Source organism: Beta vulgaris, chromosome 6 (genome assembly GCF_026745355.1).
Source record: "Beta vulgaris subsp. vulgaris cultivar EL10 chromosome 6, EL10.2, whole genome shotgun sequence".
Lineage (NCBI taxonomy): Eukaryota > Viridiplantae > Streptophyta > Magnoliopsida > Caryophyllales > Amaranthaceae > Beta > Beta vulgaris.
In genome coordinates this window covers 42,668,025-42,678,954 of record NC_079207.1, presented here as the reverse complement: position 1 = coordinate 42,678,954, position 10,930 = coordinate 42,668,025, and the positions used below count along the sequence as shown (strand labels likewise).

Here is a 10,930-nt window from a genome sequence, read left to right as displayed (position 1 = left end):
AGCAACTTTTGCACTTCCTCGGAGGCTGCTGCACTCCTTTCGGCCCCCTTGTGTCTTAATTTCTGCTTGATTGGCCTATATCCTTCTCAAATATTGAGCCAATGAACCATAAGCTCAGGGTCCATGCCGGGCATCTCGTCAATAGTATAGGCGAAGACATCTTGAAACTCTTTGATGACCTGGAGGATTTGAGCCTTAATCCCTTCAGGGACCTGCTTGCCTATTCGGACCGTGCGATTACGCTTGCTATCAATACACACCTCTTCGTCTCGGTCCACTGGTCGAGGTCTTTCGTAGTGCTTCGGGTTATCTGCCATGTAGAGCCCCATCACAGGGAGGGGCCCCTCTGGCTCGGGGCACTTTCTCTTATGGTAGACTTCCTCATTTTGGCTTTTTAAGTTGTTAACGTAACATTCTCGGGCGGACTTCTGGCCGCCGAACAGCCTAGCGACCTTCCCGTCGTCTCCTCGAACTGCAGGAGCAGCTGATATGTTGAGATGGCGGCTTTTACCTTGTTGAGTGTGGGACTCCCTATGATTATGTTATAAGGAAGGTTGGTGTCGACCACTAGATAATCGATGATGACATTCCGTCCTGCCCCCTTCTCTCCTATCCGTGTAGGCAGCTTGACTGAGCCGAGGGGATGAACTGATTGCCCCCCAAATCCTACCAGCGGCAGGTGGATAGGAGCGAGATCTTTTTCTTCGTACTTCAGCTTTCTTAAGCAGTCCATAGTGATGATATCCGCAGAGCTCCCGCTATCGATCAGAACTCGACCTACCCGCGGATTGGCTATCTTCATTTCGACAACCAGGGGGTCGTCGTGCGGGGTTTGTATAGATCGGTGGCTGTCTTTGAAGGTCATAGTCGGGCATATGGCAGAGGAGGTTGCATCACTCTCGTGTTTCAGGGTGTAGAGGTGCTTCTTGCGAGAGCGGCTGATTAAGCCGCCTGAGGCGAACCCTCTTGCAATGACGTTAACGTACCCTGCAGTCTCGTCACTTCGAGTATGCTTTTCCTGGCGGGGTTCGACTTTCTTTTCTTTTGGATCCTTCAGATATCGATTCATTTTCCCTTCGTCGGCTAGCTTGTTTAGTGCTCTCTTGAATTCTCGACATTCACGCGTGGTGTGACCAAAATCGTGATGGAACTCACACTAGAGCCTCTTATCTCGCTTGCTGGCTGATGTTCGGATGGGATTGGGCTTCGGCAAGGGATACTTCCCTTTGATATCCAAGTAGATCTCTCTTTGATTCAGGTTGTACTGGGGGTCATTCCAGTGGTTTTCTAATCGAGGCTTCTTGTCTTTCTCTTTCCGAGGGACATCTCTGGGGTTGTCCGCTCGAGGGGTGTACTCGTGCTTTTTCTTTCCGGAGCTAGGCTCCTCGTGCATTTTACTAATATCGGAGGCCTGAATGAACTTCTGAGCTAGGTTCATGGCTTCTGAGAATGACGAGGCCTCACTCTCCGCGAGCTTTAGCGTGAACCTACTCGAGGGATATAACCCAGACATGAGCGCGGTGAACGCGACGCTGTTCTGTAGATCGGAAACTTTGAGTGACTCTTCGTTGAATCTCTTGATATAGTCAGCTAGGTCTTCTTCCCTCCGTTGTCTGATCGACATGAGGTGGATACTGGTCTTCCGATGTCTTCTTCCCGCAATGAAGTTCTGTTTGAAAGCTGTCTCAAGGGCAGTGAAACTCGATATACTCCCGAAAGGAAGCTCGGTGAACCAGGTTAAGGCCAAGCCCTTTAGAGTGGTCGGGAAGAACTTGCACCATGCTGCCTCACTGCTGGTTAGAACGCTCATTTGCGCTTTAAAGGCAGCCAGATGATCGATAGGATCAGTTGTCCCATCGTAATGATCGATAGGGGGAACTTTAACCTTTCGAGGGGTGAGAGCCCTCATGATGTTTTCGTCGAAGGGCGTGGAGAACCCTAGGTTCCCCATTTGTACTTCCGACTCTTGACTCGACTTGGAGCTCGAAGCCCGCTGTCTATGACCCCATCAATGTCGAGGCTCTTTCTCCTTTTAAGGCTCCCTCTGATCTTGGGGATCCTTCTCCCGAGGTTCCCTTTCCCGAGGTTCCCTTTCCCGAGGTTTCCTCTCTCGAGGTTCCATCTGCTCCCGGTTAGGGCTGGGAGGAGTACTTCTCGCTCTTGACTGCGCTCGTTATTCGTTCAGGACTTCTCAGGCGTCACGGTTACCGTTCCTCAGGTAACGCTCATTGATCACATGTCGCGCGTCCCTTTTGTTGGGGGCGGCCTGAGTGGCGCGTTGAGACACCCGTGGTGAGTTCGAGGGATTGAGGGCTATGACCTGGCGTCGTACGAGGTTCTCCGCTCGATTACGGTTGAGCACAAGTCGAGGCATAGGAGGCAGAGGAGGCCTGTTCGAGGTACCTTCTCCCCCTACTTGGAAGTTCAGTATCAAAGCTCGAAGGCCACGCTCGAAGTTGTCGCTGAGGCGGTCGCCCAGCTGCTGAAGGTCCTGCTGGGTGACCGGGTTTGGACTGGTCTGCTGGAGTCGCGGAGGACCCACTGGGGTTGGAGCTGTCCTAACTCGAGGCGCTCCAAGGTTAACTGCACTTACCGCCTCTCGAGGGTTGATCTCCTCGAGGATGTGCTGGTTGCGGGCCGAGAGGATAGGAGCCTGTCGGGGGTTACCCGCTGTCTCGTCGGCCACCTCGAAGATGGCGCTCTCGAGTGATTAGAGGGGACGGGAGCCCTTTCTCTCCTTCGGTTTCTCCGGGTGACGGCCATGGCCTTTAGTTCGAAGTCCCCACAGACGGCGCCAACCTGTTTCGGGTAAAAACTTGTATTATGTGGGATGGATCGAGATTAGGGTTACAGATGGCCGGATGCTCGGAGACGGCTGGGAGACCTGCACAAGACGAGAGTTAGACTACCCCGGGGGTGGATCCGGGATCCCCCCTCCAACGATTAAGTCAGTTGATGTGGATTAATTGGGATTTGTGAAGTGGAATGTCTAGAAATCCTTACCTCAATAAATGGGGATCTACCCAGTATTTATAGGTGTTGAAATGTGTGAAGGTTGCCCTGCCATGCTGGCACGGAATTTAAGGCGGGTGGGTCTCACTGGGGAACTTCCACGCTGGCCGGAGGACTTGGAGCCTTGGGTCATGCAATAGCCCACCAGGCAAGATTGGGCCCAAACAGTTATTGTTTATTTATTTTTGCTTTTCCATTTTACTTTATTTTTTGGTTTTTCCATTTTACTATTACTGTTATTGTTTTTTTCCATTTTAGTGTTATTGTTTTTTCCATTTTACTGTTATTTGTTTCTTCCATTTTACTTTATTTTTTGTATTATTTAGTTAATGTATTAGTCATGTCATTTTATCAAGTTCAATCTGGTGGATAGTGGATGGGGTAGTTGTTTGGTTTAAATATTTCAAATTTGATTGCAAAATACAAAAAAAAATAAAATTACCTCTACCTGGACCTATTGTTGCAGTTTTGGGCAACAACCGCAGCAATATTTCAACATATTTCTTCGGTTTCTAGCCAAAATCGCAGCAATACGTTGTACTTTTTTAATACTAAATGTATTGCTGCGGTTTTGGCTAGAAACCGCAGCAATATGTTGAAATATTGCTGCGGTTAAAAACCGCAGCAATATATTATTTACCTATTGCTGCCCCCTTAATTGCTGCGTGGCCAAAACTGCCGCAATAGGCTACTTAATGAGCGCATCAGCAACAAGCATTTATTCTACTAGTGTGAGCATCAGATTGCTGATATTCTAACTAAGCCCTTAAATAGAGATAGATTCGAAAAACTGAGTATTACACTGAGACTTGAACTTGGCTTGATTAAGTTGAAATAATTGTTGTAATCTTTCTCCCTATTGGTTTGACTCTTTCGCATCATGTATGTGAATAAATTTGATGTTTTTATTTGTTTAAATGCATCAAAACTTTTATATGTATAAGTGAAAATGTTTGAAAACTGCTCACCAAGGTCCAATAATATTACCCGTAGTGTTCCTAAGACAATTCTATGCCTTAAGAGTTAATAAGGGATTAAAGGATTAATTGCGTTCCAAAGTAGCAAAATTCGTTGCTGCCATTTGTTGTTCCCGAACGATGTTCCTAGCGTATTAGATCTAGGATTTCCTTCAATTTTCGAAATTCAAATTAAAAATCCAAAAAATATTCTATTCAGATTTTTTTTCCTAAAAATCTGACTTTACTCCCTTTATTCTTTCCTAATATCTCTCAAATTAGTTAGGAAATATTATCTTGTAATTATCTTTAATTTCTTTATTTAATTTTCTTTATTTTTTCTCTCTCCTCAAACCGTGTACAATACACGATTAAGTAAATTTTTTTACATCTTCTTCCATTAATTACTCCCAAGCTTTCCCACTAAACCAAAATTGCACCTCTTCATCTTAATAAAATCGTCCCCCCTTCACAAACATGAACATCATAAAAACTCCTCACTCTCTCACTAACCAAAAACTCGAAAAACCCTCTCCCTCTTCCACACACACCGAATCTCCAACTCCCATGGACATCTCACCAAATCCACCAAAAAGGATCTTGAGAAAAAGGAAACAAAGTGAAGAAACAACGGAGATGGAAGTTGAAGAATCACATGCAAAGATTGAGGGGAAACATGTTGTTCCTGTGAGAGGAACATGTTGTTCCTGTGAGAGGAACATGTTGTTCCTGTGAGAGAAACATGTTGTTCCTGTGAGAGGAACAACCAAGATTGCGAAAAGGAAATCAATCGCATCTCGATATGTTCTTGGTTTATGTGTTGATTTTACTTGGTGTAGAAGGGTCACTTTTAACCAATTGCTTGATTTGATTTTCAAGATTAGGAGCACCTCTTTGAAAATTGATATGACCAATGTCTAGTTCTCAAACTTATGGATGAATTTTCTAATAATTTTTCAATTGATGAAGAAGGGAATTGTTCTACTCTTGTTAGCGGAACCCAAATTGATTTTAATGTTGAATTTTTGGGAAATCTATTGGGTGTTCCTGTGATGGGAACCGATGTTTACTTCAAGAAACAACGAGGTTCTTACCCCTTTCCATATATCTCTTTTGATGAAACTTATTCTGAAATATGGAGGTAAACGAGGTACTACTTTTCTTGATCACAATCTCCTTTCCCCTTACCACAAAATACTTTTCCACATTCTCAAGAAAGCCCTTTTGCCTCGCCTTTCTAAACGTGCTCGAGTTGGCATGTTAGATTTGATTTACATTCATTGCTAGCTTCCCATAAACCAATTAATTTTCCATCTTTAATGATTCAACACATGAGTCATTGTATTGAAAACGGGTTTGTTGTTGGCTATGGAGCTCTGGTTATGGAAATTCTAATTAAGTTCAATGTGAAGCTTAACGGAGTTCCTAATATTGGTATGACAATGGGAAATTTGTTGAATGCTAGGGCCTTGCATAATTTGAATATGTGTATTATTGATGGCGATGTGGTTAAAGGCAGAGCAACTGTGGATGATGATGAGGAAGAAGATGAATGTGATGGAGAAGAGGATGATGAAACTGAAATTGAGGTGGAGAAGGAAAAGAAAAAGAAAAGAAAAACTGAAAAAATTGAAAAAATCGAAAAAGAAAAACAAAGAGAAGAAAAAGAAAAGGAAAAAGGGAAGAAGATGGTTGACAAAAGGTGGACAAAGCTTTAAAAGGTCAAAAAATGATTATGGAGCAACTTGGAGATATGACCACGACCCTCCAGATGATGAACAAGAAGTTGACGAATTTGGAGGATATCGTGTTCAAGCTTCATAAAACCGTTGAAAGCAATCATAAGGAAGTGATGATCAAGTTAGATGATGTGGTGGAAGAAGTGGTCGAACAACTCTCTCTCATAAGCCTTAAACACTCTTCCTAGTGTATTTTTCTTATTATGGGAACAATTTTTTTGTGTGTGTAGTTTTTCTTTCTTTCCTTCCCATGCTACAGTGGAACAATATTAATATGATACTTCTAAGTTGATGAATGTGTGCGTCTCTTGAATGTCTAATATTCTTGGATTGCGGTTTTTGAGAGTTGAATGCTTTATTCGCTTGTACTAACCAAATTGTTTCTAACAAAGTTTGGTGGTGTGATGTGTTTTGATAGATAAATTTCATCGTTTCGAAATCGTGGAATAATGCTTTTGAAGATGCCAAAGGGGGAAAGAGAAAGGAAAAAAGAGTAAATAATTTTTTCTCGCCATGTTTCATGTTCCCAAGTTTATTTATAATCGTATTTTTCTCTTAGTTATTCAAAAGTCTATTAAAATTTAACTATATTATATTGTATATGCCTTTTTGTTGCCATCTTCAAGAAGGGGGAAATCGTTGACCCTTGAGTTTTGAAGATGACTTAACCACAAAAGACATATTGTATTTTATTTATGTTGTTGCTAGGTAATTCATTCTCGAGCAAAGAGAATACTTGATCGAAGATTAAAATGGAGAATTAATCAAAGATCGAAGTGAAGATGGTCGAACGATGAAGTATCAAGCTTGGAGTGAAGATTAGAATACATTAGGATGTATTTAACATCTTCTTGTTAAGGTTGAGTGAATGCTCAATTTAGTTTGTGGTGAATTCTCAAACGGAGTTTGGTTTTGTTCTCATGAAAGGAATAGACACTGGTACAGTTAGGATCAAGGTTAAGGAAAAGACTTAGAAACGACTTAAGGAACACCTAATATTTCCTAAGTGGTGTGCCTAACATTATTTGTGCGCCCAACTTGTTAGTTAGGAGTCCTAGGTTAGTTTTGACTAGATCCACTATTTTAGGGAGTTTGTTATTAGTTTGTTAAATGATTTTCTGATTTAATTAGGATAATATTAAACCTTTTAAATATTATTGTAATAGCCCTGTTTTTAAGAGCCTTTATTAAAATGCTAATTATAATTATTAAGTTAATTATGTTTCGAAAATTCTTATTTTAATTGAGAGGTGGAATGTGAATTATATTGTCGTGTTTGCAATATATTTATTTATTTAATTATATGAGATTATTTTTATTATTAATATTACTATTAAAATTATTTTGGGTCTTATGTGCGACTAAGTTGAGTGGTATTTGGCCAAATAGGAAACCAAAGTCGGTTTTCCTTCCTTCCATTTATTTTAGTCGGCTAAAGGGTTTAATAAACCCCCCTTCCTTCTTTCTCTCGTAATTTCTCTCAAAAGATCCCAAAACCCCAATTGATGAAAACCCGAAAACCCAAACCCCAGTGAAACCCCAACCCCATTCGTGCCTCTCTCCTCTGTTCGCCTGTTCTGTTCGTCGGCGTCTTATGCTCACCCGAGCTGCGCCCCTCCTCGCCGATCTTCTTGCCGTGCGTGTGGTGCTGCTCGCAAGCCGCCACACCACTGTTCTCTCTCTCTCCTCCCAGTGAACCTTCGGGTTCTCTCGTTCACCTGCATCGCGCCTCGCCGGTGTTTTCTGAGGCTGCCAGAGATCCCGCGACACTTCTCCCTTCTCTGTTTTCCCTGCTTGCAGTTTTCTCCTTCCTCTTGGTTGTCGGTGTTGCCGTTGATACTTACGGTTGGTCGGTGCCGCTGCCACGAGCAAAGTGTCGTCTTCGTCGCCGCTGCTGTGTTGTTGTCCTTTGCCGCGACGAACCGCCGGAGCTCAGCTCCCCTCTTGTGCTTTGTTTCCGTCCCTGCTCTACTTAAGCAGAGGTACACACCTCTTGTCTATTTTTCTTTAAATTTCAGAATTCTTGATTAGTGATTCAAGTTCAAGTTGTTATTTGTCGTTGTTGCTACTGTTGGTGTTACTCCTAGTGGATGTAAGTGTTGTCTTGGTTGTTGTTGTGGTTGTTGATGATGATGAGGAAGATATGTTGTTGTTGGTTTAATGCTTGGTGGTGTACTGTTGTTGTGCTGTTGTTGTTGTCAATTCTAAGAGTACCTAATTACTAATTTGATTCTTTAGAGTATAAAATCAGTTTATGGTATCATTGGGTTTTGTAGCCTTAGCAAACTAGATCAATTTTGCCTACAAATAATTCTTTTAATTCAATTATTCTTGAAACGAGTAAAGAGAAGCCATGGTAGGTGAGTGTTTCATTTACGTATGTGGTTTGGAGTTGAGTTTGTTAAAATTGAAATCTAGGAAATGACGTTATAAGTTCCAAGCCATTTTTGTTAAATAATTTTACCACTAATCTTTATCCTAGTTATATTGGGGAGTACTAAATGAGTAAGTTAGTTTGATTGACTCTTTATAACCTGAACTTAATCCGACTAATGGAATTTGTTAGTGTAGTTGAATATATTAGTGTCATTGTCTCCTTATCAAAGATTTGTAATTAGACTCGTGAGACAGTCTTAATTAAGAAAGTTGATTGAGTTAATTTAATTAGTTTTCTCCTATTAAGTTAGAAAGAGAATTAACTAGTCCTTATTAGTAATGTGAAGAGTACTTGAGTTAGTTTTATTAACTATGGATTCGATTAATGAAGATGTGGTTAATAAAGTATTTTAGTTTGATAACTTTAAACGGAATAAGATAATAAAGTCGGTTTATTTGACTAGTAATTCACTAAAGTGTATTAGTGTGTGTGTTTGATTACATAATCAAAGTAAGTTAAGATTTACTTTGAAGAAGTCCCACTTAGATAATGAAATTGTTTTAATGAGATAAACTCGCTATGTATGACCATGAGTATGATCTGTACTTGTTTTTATTACTGATTATGTTAATAAGAACTCAGCTAATGGTATAACTTGGATTATATTTTGTTACTTATAATCAACCTATGATCGATGAAACTTGAGTTGTGTGTTTTTGGTTAATTCTCGTTAGTTAATTCTAACTAAGAGACTTAGTAATATTGTTGTGGGATTTGTTGACATGATTAATTACTACCAGTTGTGTTTATGTTGATAATTGGAATTTGAAAAGCATATATATATCGATTTCAAATATGTATTTATAAGAGTTAGACGATTATGGTTATATACAGGGGAAATGACTAGGTTGGATACAAGTTGCTAATTACTTTAATAGTCTTGATTATTGGAGGATGATTTTGGATGGAGTATCATTGGGAATTATGAAGGAGATAATAATGTTGGAATTGTTATTCGATTGATTAAGGATTTGAATGCAAGATAAAAATCAGTTGATTGAGGTTTATTTATGTTTAGCTTTATATTCCCAATATATTTGTTTGTAGCCAAATTATGTTATTGATTTAGGTAAGGTTGCGAGTTATGTTTAGTTTGTTTAGTTGTATAATTTAGAATTGTGATTATGAATTGGGATGCAAGTCGATGTAGCTAATATCATCGAAGTTATAGATCGATATTAATTAAGGATTAAGGAAATTAGAATGTTAAAGGTTGATAACGTGTGAATTGGGAATCAGTTACGATTACGTTTTATAGTTTAGATTAGTCTAATTTTGGTTATTGATTATCAATGTTATTTTGAGGTGATTGTTGGAGGATGGCTATGTAGACGTATATAATTCAAGATGACATGGGAAATCAAGTCATCATGCTTTGAGGTTTCGCATAATTGTTATAGAGTGGATGTAACCTTTATGTTCAGCAATATATATTTAAATGCTCCTTGTGCGTTATATGAATATTAGATATCATATATCGTTTATAGTAATGCCCATGATTATGATGCATCTCTATGAGTTAGTTGTGAATTGCTATTGGATTATTATAAAATATCTTTTGTTCACATTGGAGTTTTTGAAAATACTATGTTTCTTAAAATATGATTTGGTACGATAATGAGGAAATGATTCCGATATGAGTTAAGACCAGATAAGGTCGAATATGGTGTCATGTTATGAGTATTGAGGATTAAAGTGTAAATCATTAAATATCTTATTTTATAAATATGAAAGTGAGGCATGAATAGGCACCCGAGTTAGGGGGGTAGAGTCCCTACTGTTGCCTTCCAGGAGGGGCGAATTCCTGGGTTATAGACATGTCCGGGTAAGTCTGCAAGCATAACAATAAAAGGCTGGGTGATGACCCTCACTAGTTTGGAGATAGCTGGTATTGTGTGGTACCCCTCTCCACTCGCGTTCATGCCAAACGATCTGATTTTGGAAAAATATAGTAACTGAGTTGAAAGGTTTATTAAATGAAAATATAGAAACGTGTCATTGTTGAGAGTCATCTTATTGAATTTTGTTACTATATGATTGATGAAGTATTATGGAACGTGGAATTTGGAAATGTAATATGTTTGTTCAACAAGAATATTACTGCTAAGTATGGTATGATACTTTGTGTGATTGTTGAACTTATGTTGATTGTGTAAGAGTCGTTTTCAAGTAAAAACCACCAAAGCATGTGTTACTCTTGTTTACGGGTTAGTACTCAGCTTTGCTGATATGTATATGTTGTTTTGTCATTTCTGTGGCCTGTCACTTGGTGGGTGGCAGTTTTCCTAAATGTTTCAGGTTGAAGCCGTGAGTTATCCTTTTGCAAGTTGAAGCTAATACAAGCTGGAGCAGTATTATAGTTACTATCGAAGTGAGGACGCTTGACTTTGTAATAGTTAATTGTTTATAATCTATAATTTATTTCTACATTTAAGAGTCGCTAGTTAGTGTTCCTGATTCTCTATTGGTTTGCTGCTCCGCGAAAGCGTTGAGGTTGTTGAGCTTTGGGATTTGGATGTATTATAAATTGAATTTGCAAACAGGTTTAAATCATTTTTCGCTTTAACGTTGTCCTATTTTCAAAGGAAACTCTGCCGGATTTTCTATAGAAATTTATGGGAATAGAGTCTGAGAATCAGAGCGTAGTTATAATAGTTAATTTATTTGAATAGAGTTGGGAATTGAGTTCCACACTCTCCGATATAGTTCGGTGAGTGTGATGGTAATAGTCCGAGTTACCTCGACTAGAGTCTCTTTCGCTGTGCTTAATCCTTTGTAAGCTGGTC

The 10,930-nt window shown here is 39.7% G+C and overlaps 2 protein-coding genes across 2 annotated transcripts in view; one reads left to right on the top strand and one right to left on the bottom strand.

Annotated features, from left to right (window-relative positions):
- Nucleotides 1–1,156: 1,156 nt before the first annotated feature.
- Nucleotides 1,157–1,951, bottom strand: LOC104896836 (uncharacterized). Its single transcript, XM_010683629.2, has one exon. The coding sequence runs from the start codon at nt 1,949–1,951 to the stop codon at nt 1,157–1,159; it is 795 nt and encodes a 264-aa protein (XP_010681931.1).
- A 3,459-nt stretch (nt 1,952–5,410) lies between these two features.
- The window catches only part of LOC130591833 (uncharacterized), a 42,102-nt gene continuing 36,582 nt past the window's right edge, over nt 5,411–10,930 (top strand). Inside the window, exon 1 of the mRNA XM_057395768.1 lies at nt 5,411–5,557. Within this exon, the coding sequence (XP_057251751.1) occupies nt 5,411–5,557 (147 nt within the window). The remainder of the gene's footprint in view (nt 5,558–10,930) is intronic.